This window comes from Chiloscyllium plagiosum, unplaced genomic scaffold (genome assembly GCF_037043375.1).
Source record: "Chiloscyllium plagiosum isolate Xiang-an unplaced genomic scaffold, Cpla_swu_hap1 HiC_scaffold_19, whole genome shotgun sequence".
Classification (NCBI taxonomy): domain Eukaryota; kingdom Metazoa; phylum Chordata; class Chondrichthyes; order Orectolobiformes; family Hemiscylliidae; genus Chiloscyllium; species Chiloscyllium plagiosum.
In genome coordinates this window covers 39,442,288-39,459,500 of record NW_028270157.1, presented here as the reverse complement: position 1 = coordinate 39,459,500, position 17,213 = coordinate 39,442,288, and the positions used below count along the sequence as shown (strand labels likewise).

Genomic DNA, 17,213 nt, shown 5'->3' with positions numbered 1-17,213 from the left:
TAAAATAATAGTGAGCACCATTAACCTCATCGCTATCTTACCAGAATATTTTGGACAATTATTGATGATGACAAAACCAATGCGTAAATGTGTTTCTATTTGGCATAATATTACACAGCTGTTTGGCTCAGTGAAAATATGATAAAATCACATTAATGAAATTGCCATCTAAAAATAGTGATGGCATTTCTATGTAGCACATTTCTATGTAGTTTACTAAGGGTGGAAATAAAATGAAAGTTTCTTTTCAAAATGTACAACCTGCTTCAGTCTCAGTCAGGTGATCATCCAAACACTTCAAACATGAATACAAGGATTTCATTCAGTCTTGTGTGTTTGGTAAAGTCTAATCAGGATGAAGCAATATATCTATACATATGAGAAATAGCAATTGCATGTACAACAGAGCAAAGCTACGGATACTTCTGAGAGAATGAAAGCTTTGTCATTAGTCATAGAAGTAGACCATTTGGTCCATTCAATCTGCCCTGCCATTCAGTGAGATCACGGCTGATCTGATAATCTTCAACTCCACCTTCCTGCTTTTTCCATCATATATCCTTTCAATAATGTTTCAATAAGGTCATCTCTCATTCTGTTAAATTTCACTGTATAAAGGCCCAATGTATTCAACTTCTTCTCATCAGAAAATTCATCCATATTCAGGTTCAACCTAGTGAGCTTTCCCAGGACTGCCTCCTGTGCCAGTATATCTTAGACAAGTTGACCAAAACTGTTCATAACATTCTAGGTGTGATCTGATTAATCCCTTGTATAATTTAGCAAGACCTCCTTATTTTTATACTCTGCATTCTCTTTGAATTAAACGTCAACATTCCATGCTAACTTCTTGTGATTCATGCACAATTGCTGCTAAATCCTACTATGCGGCAACTTTCAATAGTTTTTCTCCATTTCAATAATAATCAGTTTTTCTTTCTTCCTGAGAAAGTGCATAACTTCTGATTTATCCACCTGCTAAGTTATTGTCCAATCAATTAACCTATCTATATCCTTCTGTACACTGTCATTCTCAATCCTTGTATTCCTCTCTATTTTTGTCATCTAAAACTTGATAGTGCATTCACTTCCCTCATCACAGATATTAATACATATTGTAAATAATTATGGCCGATTCTAGTAGTTGCAAGTTCTCACTCTGAAGATTCCCCCCTTTATCTCCACTCTGTCTTCTATTAGTTAGTCAGTCTTCTGAGTGTGCTACTATATCACTCCAACACCAGGGGCTCTTATATTATGAAGCCACCTTACGTGGAAAACCTTATCAAATGCCATTTTGAAGTCCAAATGTTTTACATATATTGATTCCCTTTTATTTTTCCTGCTTGTTACCTACTCAATAAGTTTTAATAAATTTCTTGAATTTTTTGTGTATTTCTACAAACTCTGCTAATTATTCCTTTATAAATATGATATTTTTTCAAAAGCAGATGTTGAGCTTAACTGATTTGTAATTATCTGTTTTCTTTTGTCTCCTTTTCTTTTTGATTATGATGTTACATTGCAGTTCTCCAATCCTTTGGGATTTTTCCCAAATTTAAGAATTGTTGGAAGATTGCTACCAGTGTATCCACTATCTCTCTAGCTACTTCCTTTACTATCCTAGAATACAATCCATTAGGTCCAACTGACTGACTGGCCTTTTAGCCCCATAAATTTTGCTAGTACATTGTTTCTTGTGATAGCTACCTCATTTATTTTCTTGCCACCTTTTGCCAGTTGATTTAAAATTTTTGAAATGTTATTAATGTCCTCTCTTATAAAGGCTGGTGCAATCTACTTAATGCCTCTGCCATTTCCTGGTCCCCCATTATTACTTCCTTAGCTTTTTAGGACCCTATATTAACTTTGGTCTCTTTCTACCTTATGTATATAAAAATCAGACAGCAAGAGCTAATTTATGTTACTTCATGTTTACTCTGTCTATTTTCTTCCTCTTCATTTTTGGTCATACTTTGCAATCTTTTAAAATTTTCCCAATCCTTTGGTTTCTCACTAATCTTTGCCACATTGAATATTTTTTCTTTCAACTTTTTTACTATCCTAAACTTATTTAATGAACAATGATCGGTTTATCCTCTTCCTAAAATCAATCTTCCTCATTGGGATTCCTCTTTGTGGTGGGTCTTTGAAATATTTTCCCTGTTGTGGTTGTTCTTCAATTGTCATTTCTGCTGTTAATTGCTGTTTGTTCACTTTTACAAGATGATATAAATCAAAGTTCATTGTCATGTCTTGTTTCATATTGAGACGTGTAGGTAGTTGAAAGATTTTCTAAATCCTAGAATTATAATGTTTGATTTTTTGTCTTTAGAATTTAATGGCTTCAGAGTATTGTCTGCCTACTTTTAAAGAATGAAAGCATCTGTTATGTACTTTTAAGCTGTTTTTGTTGTTAACTGTAAACCTTTTAAACGTAAAACTTGAACAATGAATAAGTTTCTAACTAATGGCATTATTTACACATTCGGCATAAAAGGAAGTTGACAAACTATAACTGAATACTGAACTCTGTAGTGATACCTTTTAGTCTCTATTACTGAAACTTCAACAATATATAATAATGTTTTTGCAGGGTAAACACAAACAAGAGCTGGAAGACTTGAGGAAAGCTGGTCATGATGCCTTAAGCATTATCATTGAAGAATTTAAGGTTAGTGTCCTAAAAAGTGAAACAGGCTTGAGGGGTTAAATGGTCTACACCAGTATCAATGTTAAACTGTGTTTCAGCAACTCAGAAGATATTGATTCACAAAACCTGAAAACAAAAGTGAATAATCTGGTGATTTTTGCAGTATTTATAGTAAACATAAAACTTACCCAAATGTTGTGTACTATTCAATTAAAGTTAATTGAAAAGAGTCAATTTTGCTTCATAAAAATAAATTTGAAAGAACACTTTTTATTGGCTTTTCAAATAATGTCATTTTGGATGTTGGCGTAGAATTATTGACTATTTTTGTCCGATCATGTCATGAACTTGCAAAAACATCTTCTCAGCTAAAGCAGGGGCTGCTAACTTTTAATCTTTCTGCAAACAAGTTTATTGAATAAAATAGTATTATTAAAAATTCCTATGTAGTTATGGCACTGGACTGAATTCATACACAATATGGAAGGAAAATGCATTTGAAGATATAAACATAATCAATTCATTCTTTGATCTTTGAAACAAAAAAACCATTGATTCTTTCAGTTACAAATGCAAAACTTTGTGGCAGCCTTTCTTGCTTCAGCCCTTAACCCAAACCAATGTTTTTGCTTTCAGAGGTGCTCCATCTAGTGGTTTGTCTAAAAATTTTACCTTCATTGCCCATTTTCAGCCAAGGGCCACTGGCCAGTTGTTGACTGTGAATGTTGCCTCCTACATAACTTTCAGTGTTTTAACTAAACATTTTTGGAAAACTGATTCACATCCATGAAAGCTTACTTTTGTCTTTGTTATCATATGTGTAGTGGTACTCCTGTTATCAGTTCTTTATCTGCTCATGTGTAAATCTTAAAACGAAGGATAGAAACAGTTCAATTAAGGGAAACAGCATTGCATTGTGTTTGAAAAAGAGGATCACTTTTTAAGATTTCCAGCACATTGATATCAAACTGTACCTTTAGTTTGTGTCTAGCTTTACCTCGCTTGGTGCAAATCTGCTTGAAAGTAAGTTTTAAACTGGTGACTTAGTTCACAACATAGGATAGAATAATTGTTGCTTTGTGGATCTATACAACATTTGGAACCTGACTATCTAGTAGCTATGGTTAATAGTTTGTATATTTTTGTTATTGTACAGGAAAATTACCTAGTGTAATTTGATAAGTCACAATCAACAAATCAGCTTTTGGCCACAATGAGTAAAAGTCTGGCATGAGATGATAAAATAGTTCATTAATTAAGGAATTAAAATTCTACTTCAGATGCTCTGTGATTTAAAACAAACATTCTGTGTGATGTAGGCAAATAACCTAGTTAATTGTATGCTTTTGTAAGTCATGCATATTTTAAAATTTCCATTCTGGGTAGAATGTTTTCAAAGGCAATCTGTCGTACTTTCAGAAAGATTCAGCACAGCTCAGTTCCTGGAGCAGGTTATTCTAAAAACTCCTCTGTGCTAATCCATCTGAATAAAGTTTTCCTCTCCCTTGAATGTAAAATATGATCTACAACATGACGCCACAATTGATAGTATTGCGTAACTGCTTTGCCATTTTGTATTTCTTGTTTAGAATCTTTCAAATGTCCAGTTTACAAAAATAATGAGAGCCAAATGTTAGTCATTTTGGCAATGTTCCTTTAGTCGGGTTGCTCTCTCATTAGAGAGAGATGACAGATGGTGACTTTAACCGAAGGGTCACCACTACTCAAGTGAAGGGCGAGATTGAGAAGTTGGGAACTTTCTGGTAGCCTCAGCCAGTGTGGAAAATGAACTGATAATTCAACCCTGATAGGGGGTCTTTTGCAGCTATTTTCATGGAGGTATGAACTATTGCAAATATAAGTCACGTTGAATGACGTTTTTTTTAGTCATTCTTGCAAGTGAGGAAGTCATACATCAGTTGCAAAGACAATGATCTGGAATGCTGCAATAATTCTTGAGGATCTCACCTCATGAAGGATAGGTCTACAGAAATTTCAACAGAATTACATGGAAGTTCAAAGGGTTAAATTGAGGACAGGTTGTGTAACTTAGGTGTATCCCATAAGTCTAAAAGAATTATGACTGAACTGATCAAGATGTTTCAAAAGTTTAAAAGGGGTATAGAACAAAAGAACCAATGAAACAATTTCTTTCTGAGGAGAAAGCAAGATTGAGGGGTCATGACCTTTAAGTTAGATCTAGGCGTTTTTCGGAGAGAAATCGGGCAACACTTTTTTCACAGGGTAGTAAAAAGCTGGAAATCTCCCCAAAATGCAATTGATTATCAAACAAAATATGACACCAAACCACCTAAAATGAACACATGACTAAAAGCTTGGACAAACATAAGTTTTATTGGATGTCTTCAAGGAAGAGAGATAGGTGAAAAGTTTTCGGGAGTAAATTTCAGAGCTTAGAGCAAGGGCAGTTGAAGACATAGTTATAATTGGTGGTGTGACTAAAATTGCACAGAAGAGATGCGCAAAAGACCCAGTTTTGAAGAGCATGGAGGTCTTGAAGGCATGTAGAACTGCAAGAGGCTGCAAGTATAGTGAAGGATGAGTTTATGGACTGATTTGAAAATGGGTGAGAGCTTAAATGTTGACATGCAAATGGAACCAGAGTCGGTGAACACATGGTTAACCGGTAAAGGGGATTCCATTCAATATGATCATGGCTAAGGTGTTTGCATTTCAAATTCCACATTCCCATGTGCCCATTTACTGCAGAATTTACCTCCCCCTTAAAAATATTTAATTACCTGGCTATTTTAAAATTCATTCATGAAAAATGAGCAATGCTGTCTGGGCTAGCATTTGTTACCCATCCCAATTCCCGCCTCGGACAGCTGTCTGTGTGGAGTTTGCACATTTTCCCCGTGTCTGCATGGGTTTCATCCGGGTGCTCCGGTTTCCTCTCATAGTCCAAAAATGTGCAGGTCAGGTGAATTGGTCATGCAAAATTGCCCGTAGTGTTGGGTGCATTAGTCAGGGGTGAATGTAGGGGAATAGATCTGAGTGGGTTTCTTTTCGGAGGGTCGGTGTGGACTTGTTGGGCCGAAGGGCTTGTTTCTACACTGTAGGGAATCTAATCTTGTCCTTCAGAAGGTGATGCTGTTGCAGTCCGTTTGGCATAGTTACACCCAAAATGCCTTTGGCGAAGGGGTTCCAGGATTTTGAGCCGGCTTGGAGGGAAATTTGCACATTGTGTTGTAATGTATCATTTGTCCTTATCTTTCCAGATGATAATGATCATGGGTTTGAAAGGTGCTGACTAAGGCTCGTTGGTGAATTTCTGCAGTGCATCTTATGGATGGTACACTGTTGCTATGGAGCATTGGTGGAGACAGTGAATATTTGTGTATGTGGTGCCAATCAAACAGGCTGCTTTGATGTGGATGGACAGGAGCAGAGAGTTCCAAAGTTACAGAAATCTCCAAGAAAAAAAAAATCTCTTTTCTGTCTTAAAAGAGAGTCAAAATTTTGAAATTTTGCCCCTAATTCTGGCCTTAGGCACAGAGGGCACATTTTTTCTACATCTACCTTGTCAAGACTATTCAGGATCTTGTACACTTCAATCAAGCCACTGCTGATGCTTTTAAACATGAATGGAAACAAGCCCAGCTTATTCAACCCTATTCTTGTAAGACAATGCACACATTCCAAATTTTAATCTCGTAAACCTCCCCTCAGCCACTGAGAATGCATTTACATCCCCCATAAATAAAGATGCCAAAACTACTCACAGTAATTGAGATATGCTCTCACTGACTTTTATGTTAAACCTCTTTCATAATAAAGGTTAGTATCCCATTAAACTACTTGATTGACTGCTATACCAATGTATTAACTTTTTGTGACCCTTGAACCAGAATAACTAAATCTCTCTGCACTTGGGATATCTGTAGTTGTTCTTTCTTTTTTCCTGCCAAAATGAACAACTTGCATTTTTTCTCATTGTAGTCAAAATGCAAAATTTTTTGTCCACTCAATCAATCTATTTCTTTCTTTCTGCAAACTTTTACTGTTTTTTCTCAACATAGTTTCCTTCCATTTTTTGTTACGTGTGAATTTAACTAGCCTGCCTTCATTTTCCTCATCTAAGTCATTGACACAAACTCCATAAAGTTGAGGTCCTAGTACAGGCGTCTGGAGGGCTCCATGTCTCTCATCCTGTAATTAGATTAAAAACCCATTTATCCATACTCTGGTCGGCTCATCTTCTATCCATGTTAATGTATTACTCCTTACACGTGATCTTTTTATTTTCCACAATACCTTTTGAATGGCTCCTTATGCTTTCTGGAAACTAAAGCACAGTACATCTATTGACTCTCACTTATCTACAACTCATGTTATTCCTTCAAAGAAGGCTAATAAATAGGTTGAATATGATTTTCCAAAATGAAACCATGCTCCTCTTCCTGGTTCCCTTGAGTTTTCAAAATGTGCAACTATAATCTGTTAAATTGTTGAATCTAAACTTTCTCCAGGAAAGTTAATTAGCCTGTGGTTTTCGGCCCCCCCACTTCCCTCAAACAGCCTCTTTCTAGAAACGGAATTACATTTGCCACCTTCCAGTATGATGGAACCTTTCCTGAATCGAGGGAATTTTGGAAAGTTAACACCATCTACTAACTGATAAGCTGCCTCCTTTAAGAACTTGTTGACCTGCAGCTCTATTGGCTTGCTTTGTACCACATTTCGTATGATTGTAATTTCATCACGTTCCTCTCTTTTCCAGTTGCTGATTTACAAGTATAACTGTAATGATTTTTTTTCATCTATAGTGAAGACAGAAGAAAAATATTTTTGTTTCATTCATCATTTCCTTATCATCTGTTATTAATTCCCCATTCTCGCTTTCTGCAGGACCAACTTGACATATCCTTTTCCTTTCTAATTATCAGTACAAATCTTTGCTATTCACTTTTACACTTACAACTAGCTTCCTCTCATAGTCTAATTTTTTTCTTCTTGATTAACCTCTTAATCATTCCCTACCATTCTTTATATTTTGAACAATCATCTGACTTACCATCTACCTTTTTCTGTAAGTTTTATACTTTCCCTAACTCTTTAGCTAACAGGGTATTGATGGCTATGGGGATAAGGCAGGAAAGTTGAGTTGAAGATAATCAGATTAGTCATGACGTTATTGACTAACTGAGCAGACTAGATGGGCCAAATAGCCTACTTCTGCTCCAACACATTATGGACTTATGAGCTTATGTTGTGGCCTCTCTTATAGTAGGAGTATACTAGAAGTATTCTGAAATATTCCTTAAAATGTCTGTTTCTGTGTCTTTATTGATCTATGCCAATTCACATCAGCTAAGTCAGCTTTCATGCCAACTGAATTGCTCTTTCCTAAGTTTAAAATAGTAAGTTTAGACCCAATCTGTTCTCTTTCAAACTGAATATAAAATTCAGTTATACTATGATCACTGATATCTCTGGGTGCCATTACTCTGAGGTTGCTAATTAATCCTGTTCCATTCCACAATACTAATTCCAATATAACTATGTTGGCCAGTTCCAAAATGTGTGGCTCGAAGAAACTACCTTAAGAGAGTTCTATGAATTTTTAACCAGGCTGCTACTGCCAATCTGATTTTTCCAGTTTATACATTAATTAAGTCACCTATGATTATCTCTCTCTCGATAGCATAAGCATCCAGTATTTTTTCTTGCATACTTTTCTTTACGTTGTGATGACTATTAGGGGTTTATATGCCATTCCCTGTAGTCACTTCCTTCCCTTATTAAGTGTCCTATCCATCCAAAAGGATTCTGCGTCCTAATTTGAACCAAGGTCATCTCTAACTATTGCACAGATACCATTCTTGATTAGCAGTACTGAATATTACTGATGAAGAGCTCATGTTCAAAACATTCACTCTCCAGTTCCTCAGCTGCTGCTTGACCAGCTGTGTTTTTCCAGCAGCACACTTTTCAACTCTGATCTCCAGCATTTGCAGTCCTCACTTTTTCCCTTAACAGTATTGTACCTCCACTTTCCCTTATTCTTCGTGAATGTCAGATGCCCCTCAATATTCAGGACCTAATACTTCTCATGCTGTCCCTAAGGACTAACAGATATTATTCATTTACTTTAAAGTGAGCTAACAATTAATTTACTTTTGTTATGAATGCTACACTCATTCAAAAACAAAGCTTTTAGTTTTTTCTTTGTTACCTTTCTAACATTGAATCTTGATCGTTCGAGCATTCCTTTTTTTCCTCTGTCTGTCCCTCATCTGCAGTCTATTTTGCTTTCTTACCTGGTCTCTACTCTTCAATATCCTACTTCTTTCCACATTGATCACTTGCTAATACATATCTAACTTAGTTTAAACCCTCTGCACTTACTTGATAATGCAGTTCATAATAACTGTAATGTAATGTAATGTAAAAAATAATGTAATGTAACATTGGTCCTAACATGGTTCAGGTATAGACAGTACTGTTTAGCTACATTTTTTCCACTAATGCTGTCAGTGCCCTGTGTTGTTAAACCCCACTTCTCCCACACCCTGATTTGAGTCGCATGTTCACCTCAGCAAGTACCTCCTTTGGTCAATTTGTACACAACATAAGTAATAATCTAGTGATTGTAACCTTTGAGGTTCTGCTTGAAGGGCTTTTGCCCAAAACATTGATTTGCCTGCTCCTCAGATGCTGCCTGCTGTGTTTTTCCAGCACCATTCTAATCTTGACAGTAATCTCCAGCATCTGCAGTACCCACTTCCGTCTTTCTAATTTAATGCCTAGCTCATTGTACTTTCTATGCAGAACCTCTTCCCTAGTTCTACATATGTCATTGGTACCTCTACAGATAACTGGATCCTCCTCTTCTCAGTATAAATTCCAATTCAACTCTGAACAGATTAGATTTTAGATTAGATTACTTAATGTGGAAACAGGCCCTTCGGCCCAACAAGTCCACACCGGCTCTCTGAAGAGCAACCCACCCAGACCCATTCCCCTACATTTACCCCTTCACCTAACACTACGGGCAATTTAGCATGGCCAATTCACCTAACCTGCACATTTTTGGACTGTGGGAGGAAACCGGAGAACCCAGAGGAAACCCACGCAGACACTGGGAGCACGTGCAAACTCCACACAGACAGTTGCCTGAGGCGGGAATTGAACCCGGTCAGATGTCTTGAACCTTGGCAATACGCAGAGATACAGCTACCTCAACTTTTCCATTCTTCGATGTAACAAGTTGTTTCTAATTCAGACTCCAACTCTTAAACTCTAAGTTGTAGTTCCCTGAACTTCAGGCATTTACTGCAGATATGTTTGTCTGGGATCACATTGGTATCCAGAAATTCCCAAGGGCTGAGGCCTTGCACGTATCCTTTCCTGTGATTCTAAAGAGTTTTAATTAATTAAGTGATATGATTATTGATGCTGTGATAACATCCAGTTTCTCAAAATTATACCAATTTCTATAATAAAACTTTAGAAAAGACCTTGACCACTTATTAGGTACTCAATAAAAACCTAGCTGCTCTCTAGTAGAGCAACAGCCTATTCTAATAGGGCAAGAGGGTAGGAAGGCAAACTGAAACAAACCCCATCCTCCTTCACCAGACTCCCTAACTCTAGGTATCCACTCAGTTTCTTTAACTGCACTTGCTTTTTTGGGACATGGGCAACAGAATTTTGGATGAGCTTCAGTGTACATAAAGCAAAAGAGAAAGGTCGACCAAGAAAATAATGGAATAGTCAAATCTAGGTTGGTATCATAGAGTCATCGAGATGTACAACATGGAAACAGTTCCTTCAGTCCAAAGCGTCTATGCAAATCAGATATCCTAAATTAATCTAGTCCCTCTTGCCAGCACTTAGCCCATGTCCCTCTGAACCCTTCCTATTCATGTACCCATCCAGATGCTTTTTAAATGTTGTAATTGTACCAGTCTCAACCACTTCCTCTGGCAGCTCATTCCATATACGCACCCCGCCTTTGCATGAAAATGTTGCCCCTCAGGCCTCTTAAATCTTTCCTCTTTCACCTTAAACATTTGCCGTCTAGTCCTGGATTCACCAAACCAGGGAAAAGACTTTGTCTACTTACCCTATCCATGCCTCTCATGATTTCTGCTCATCCAGTACTCCATATCAGACAAACATTTTCAGACTGTGAGATTGGAGAAGTGGTGTTTAGGTAGAATTGGTTACCTTCAGCATATTATGTTCTAGATGATGTCTCAAAAGATTCCAAATTAATGAAATGTTGCCGGGGTCGGAGGGCAAGAATAGATCCTTGAGAAATTCCAGCCGTAAATGAGCAAGAGGAGAAGTCATTTCAGCTTAATTGCTGGCTGAAGTTAGAAAGATAGGATGGATCCATTTGTGGGAGCTAAATATCTCTCAAGTGGTGTTCGAGGACTGGGCCATGTCAAAGGCTGTAGATATATGGAGAAGCATGAGGAAGGATGGTTTACTATGGTCACAGAACCATAGGATTTAATGTGTCACTTTGAAAAGGACCATTTCAGTTCTGCGGTGGAAACCTGTTTGGAGGCATTTAAATTTAGAATTCAAGGGAGAGAACATCTTGACAATGCTCCTTAGACAGCAACTTCCAAACCAATAACCTCTACAACCTAAAAAGATAAGGATAAGAGAAAGGGACCACCTCCAAATTCCCTCCAAGCCACACTAATATCATGACTTGGAACTATGATGCTATTCCTTCACTGCTGGTTTAAAATCCTGGAACTCCTCCAGAAATGGTAGATGTGGTTTTGGGAGGCAGCATCTTCATGAGCTTTGGAGAGGAAAAGGAAATTAGACATGTGACTGTGGTTTGCAAGGACAGAAGGTTCAGTGATGGATTTTTGAGGAGGGCAGTATAATTAGCAGAATTGAAGGGTAGAGAAAGGTCAGAGTACCTGATGGGGACCAAAAAAATGGGGAATAATAGCTAACATGTTGGCCATAAAGCGACAGTGGGTAGACCAGCAGTTTAGTGGGAATGTGTTCAAGGGAGCAGAAGTTGGATCTTGTTGACATGATAATCTTGGAGAAGAACTGAGTAGAGATAAAAGAGAAACCTGAAAAAGTTGTGAGTTCAGTGGTAGGGCAGGAGGTAAACCTGCAGTTGATTTGGTCAGGTGGGTTTGAGAATTTGAGTGAAACAACAGACTTCTGATTGGCTTGGTTGTCACAAAAAGTTGTGTCCATCCGTTGAGATCCTCACACTTATTGGGGGTGAAGGTGAAAGTGATGAGGAGAGGGATTAAGGTGGCAGTCTGTAATTAAGAAGAGAAGTCTGGGATAATCATTTCATTAAATGACAGTGCTAGGGCAGTTGGCAGTTTGGCAGAGATATGCAGGATCCTGTGGTTCTTTAAATGGTTTTACCCAGATCAGGTTTTTGAATGGCTAAATCAGTTCTCCTCCATATTTTCTAATTTCTCAATATTTCTTTGGTCCAGTGTGGATGACCTTGTAGTAAATACTAAGTTCAACTACCATTTATTTAATTTGGAGATTTCTGCTCCTATCTATACTTCCTTTCTAATCAAAAATCTTCAGACTTGGATATATGCTTCCTATTCCTTCATTGGACTTGTTAATAAATGTGAAGCACTGGAGACCCCAGAACTATTCCTGCATCAGGTATCACATCATTGCCAGTCTAAGTACGTGTCATATATACTATAACTGTCTGCTGCTTCTCCCCTAACAATTTAACTGTTGGTAAGACTAGATTCCCCACGATATGGAAACAGGCCCTTCGGCCCAACAAATCCACACCAACCCTCCGAAGAGTAACCCACCCAGACCCGTTCCTCTGTATTTCCCCCTGACTAAGGTACCTAACACTATGTGCAATTTAGCATGGCCAATCCATCTGACCTGTTGGAAGAAACAGGAGCACCTGGAGGAAACCCACGCAGACATGGGGAGAATGTACAAACTCCACACAGACAGTCGCCTGAGATGGGAAATCGAACCCGGGTCCCTGACACTGAGGCAGCATTGCTAACCACTGAGCCACCGTGCCGCCCCGAATAATGAACCTGAAGCAGAGTCCAATATTTTAGCATTCCTTGTGCCTGTTTTTAAAACGAGATCCCTTAAGACAAATAAATATTGCTTATCAGACCAATCTGAAGATCCAAACCAACTGGAATTCAGTTGTAAGTCATCAAGCAGTCACCAGTTTTGTAGTGTACGTATAGAGTTCCTGTTTGGTCAAATGAAAGTTGGTCATGAGTATCAGTCTCCTTATCATAGATATTTGAATTGGAAGTATCAATTCTGTTCTAGATTTTCAGTATTAAAGAAACTCATTGAGCAAGGGTGAATGTTTATGTCCAGGAATGAAAAAAAGTTAAACATCTATGTTGAGTTGCTAATCAAACTAATTACTGCCCTATGACGTCAATAAGTTTAAAAAGGTAGATTTTAAACTAAGGCATAGGTGACTTCCAGTCATCAGTGGAATCGTTGAACAGAAACAAAGTGGATTGGAAATTAGCATAGTTGGAACTTTCCATTTGTGCATGAGCAATTAATGTGAAACTACAAGCTGGGAAGTTTGGCATATGGAGAAACTTTATTGCTCAACTGAGTAATGTCACGAATAGTCAGAGAGGTCTACAGCCCATTGAGTCTGTACTGGTCAAAAACAACCACCTGACTATTGTATTCCCATTTTCTAGCACTTGGCCCAAAACTTTGTGTGCCTTTCACATTAGAAGTGTACATATAATTACATCTTAAATGTTATGAAGGTTTCTATCTCTACCATCCTTACAGGCAAATGAGTTCCAGGTTTCCATTCACCTTGAGGTGAAAAGTTGTTTTTCCCCCTCATCCCCTCTTCCTGCCTCTTTGATCTCTGCTACTTGGTCATTGATTCTTCCATCAATGTAAAAGATTTCTTCCTGTTCACCTGTTTCTGCCCTTCCTAATTTTATACATTTCAAAAATGTACCATCTCATATTTCTCTGCCCCATGGAAAATAACCCCAGTCTATCTAGCATATTTTCATAACTAAAACTCTCCTACCCGGGCAACATACTGACAAATCTCCTGTGCAACTTCTCTAGTACAATCACATCCTTCCTGTAAAATAGATTCCAGACTGTTCCCAATAGTCTGGTTGTGGCCTAACCAATGTTGTATACAGTTCAAGTATCACCTCCAACTCTTAATCTCTATGCATTATCGAATGAAGGTATTCCATACACTTTCTTAACCACTTTATCTTTCTGTCTTGCTACTTTAAGGAACTGGTGGACATGCATACCAAGATCCCTGTTGCTTCCTGGGGTCCTACTATTTACCATGCATTTACTTGCATGCCCTGCCCAAATGCATCTTTTCACACTTATCAGGATTTAATTCAATTTTACCATTGATCAGCCCATATGACCAGCCTGTTCAATAGCCTAATTTATGGCTATTCTCCTCTGTTTCACCAGTTTGTTCGTCTTAAGACCATCCAGAACAAAAAAAAACTTGGAACTTTGGTGTGGATGTGAAGTTATTTAGATTTTTAACAAGTTCGTTTTCTCTGAAGTTGGTGTTAAGCCAAGTCATATTATCAGGCGCACTGATTTGACAGTGTTGGTAGTTATCCTGGGATATCCTGGGATGACTGGGATGAAGAACTGTGTCTGGCCGTGATGGGGTCTTTGGATGACCAGTATATTAAATGATAAATCCCAGGGCTTTGGAATACTGAATATAGGGTAGTGAGAAATTGTGGGAAGTCTGAGTCTGGAACTAGAATTGGGGAAGAGTCTTGCAGAATTGGATGTTTGCTGGGATTTGATGAGTTTCATTCGTACAAGCAACAACAGGCTAATAGACTCTGCTAATTTCAATCTCATCAAATCCCAGCAGAGTCTATTAGCCTGTTGTTGCTTGTACGAATGAAACTCAGTCTGTCATAACCCCATAACCAAATATAAAAGTCTATTATTCAGCCTTCCTTGCCTTTCTACAGCTTGTTTTGCATCTGTATTTAAATAACCAGATCACCTGTTTTGGTGATGTTGATTTAAGATTGAACGTTGGCTAGTTATCTCCTGGTCATCTTTGACATACTGTCATGGGATCATTACATGCATCTGAGAATGCAGAAAGAACCTTAATTTAATGTCTCACTTGACAGCCTCTTCAACAAAGAAGCATTATTACTGCCCCTGGGAACTGTCATGCTGGTTGTGGGCTTATGTCTTTAAAGTGAACTTTCTCACAATCTCGTGACTTGAAGGTGAGAGTGTTATGACACCAGATAAACCCCTCTGCTACTTTAAACTCGACACGCAGAAAAGATTCACCCAGTGAAAACTTGAGAGGCAAAGAACTATCCCAAAGGTCAATATAGTAAAAAATTAACAACTTTAATTTTTCAAAGTCTAACAGAGAATAATTAACTGACAACTATTTACAACCCATTTATCTAAACCTATCTTTTACCCCCCCCCCAATACTGGGCTGGTAAAACCCCTGATTAAGATTTGCAGAAAAATTCAAATTTCAAAACCATCCAGCTGTCAAATCTTCTCTTGGTATCTTCCTCTATCGATTTGCTCTCCAGGTTGCTGTCTATCTTTTTTTCCTGTGCAAACACCTTCTCCAGACAGGTACCTCTCAAAGTTCTTACTAGCAGCCTACATCTGTTTATCTTTTAGCTGTTCTCCTCCAACTGTTTAATTTTCTTGGATTTTATACCCGAAAGATTCAGATAGTTTCATAGGTGTTAATATTATCAAAATATTAAATTCAAACTTGATTGGAGTTTGGTATTTTGGGGCATACTTTAAACTGATTGGCCCAATTTGAATTTGTTTTTCTTTGTCTCCAGGCAACCCAGTTAATCTAGCTGTTCGACCAAACATTACATTGTTACCTTGTTCAGAACACTTGGTGCTGTGTCAGGTAGTTCTGCGAGCTTTTAACTCTTAAAAGGTACAGCACCTCTTATACCGTCATGACACCTCTCCCTTCAAGAAAAAATGAACCATCATAATGAAAAGATGGCTTCATTTTTTTTCTATTCTTTAAATGAATTACCCTAACATACAGATAATTTTAATCTAAGTTCACCTTAACTTCTTCACATATACCTGTGTGTGTGTGTGTATGTATGTATATATATATATATAAAAACATTAAACAAATACAAATCACATCTAAATTTTATCAGTTAAATCTGCGATTACTTTCTTACGACCTGCAACATGTATGATTTTTAAATTAAAAGTTTGTAACATAAGACTCCAATGAAATAGTCTCACATACTTGTCTTTAAAGCGTTCTAAGAATGTAAGAATCTGTGTACACAACTGTCTCCGACACGTCGGTCGTGATGTACACATTAAACTGTTGTAAGGCCTGTACCAAACTCAATAGTTCGTTTTCGATAGTGAAGTATTTCCTGTGGTAGATGTTGAGCTTCTTCGAAAAGTAACCAACTGGCGGTTCAATTCCATCTTCCTCTTCCTGTAGCAGTACAGCTCCAACTCCTGTCACTAGCATTGATGGCAACTTTAAACAATTTTGAAAAGTTTGGTGTAGCTAAAACCGGTTTGGTGGCTAATATTGCTTTCAAGTGCTTGAATGCCTCTTGGCATTGTTCTGTCCACTGAAACTTTATGTTTTTCTTCAGCAAATCAGTTTACGGTGCCATTAAATTGCTGAAGTTTGGAACAAACTTCCGATAGAATCTGTTGAGTCTGAAGAATCAAAGCACCTCTTTGTTAGAGGTTGGTCGAAATTCCTCGATGGCCTTCATCTTTGCGTTCTGTGGGGTCAATCTTCCATGATTGATGTTATGTCATCTCTGCTTTCGTGAATTCAGTTTTGTTTAACTTTATTACCAGTTTTGCTTCTTGTAGTCATTCAAAGGGCTCTGCCAACTGTATCATGTGATCTTTCCAGGACTTACTAAAGATCACAACGTCATCCAAATAGTGTATTAACCCAACCACAACTCAGTTCATGAGTCTTTGGAATGTGGTGGATGCATTCTTCATTCCAAAGGGCATCACTTTAAATTGATATTGCCCATTTGGGGTTACACATGCAGAAATTTCTTTCACCGTCTGATAAAGGTACCTGCCAGTAACCACGCAGTAAGTCCAACTTGGTGATGTAACTGACTTGTCTGATTTTCTCGATACAGTCTTCCAATCTAGGAATTGGATAAGAGTCCTATTTTATAAAGGCATTGACCTTCCAGTAATCCACACAGAATCGTTGAGTCCGTCTGGTTTGGGAACTAAGATGATCAGTGAACTCCTCTTGCTCTGGCTTGGTTCAATGATATCCTCATTGAACATGGCCTCCATCTTCTTCTGGACCTATCTAGCTTTGAAAGGATTAAGCTGATAGGGGTGTTGTTTTATCAGAGCAGTATTCCCTACATCTACTTAATGTACAATAGCATTAGTCCTCCCTGTCTGATTCTTACATATGGCCTTATACTGCAGTAACCAATCTTTCCACTGTGTTCTATGCTCATGAGACAAAGAGCTTACTAACCTATCCCACTCCTCAAGGATGACTTCACTTTTT

General features: G+C 37.8%; 1 protein-coding gene across 2 annotated transcripts in view; it reads left to right on the top strand.

Moving 5' to 3' along the window:
• The window catches only part of LOC122559657 (coiled-coil domain-containing protein 91-like), a 195,088-nt gene that overhangs the window by 64,260 nt on the left and 113,615 nt on the right, over positions 1 to 17,213 (top strand). For both annotated transcript variants that reach the window (XM_087997234.1, XM_043709495.2), the window contains one exon: positions 2,597 to 2,674. In XM_087997234.1, the coding sequence (XP_087853360.1) occupies positions 2,597 to 2,674 (78 nt within the window). The remainder of the gene's footprint in view (positions 1 to 2,596; positions 2,675 to 17,213) is intronic.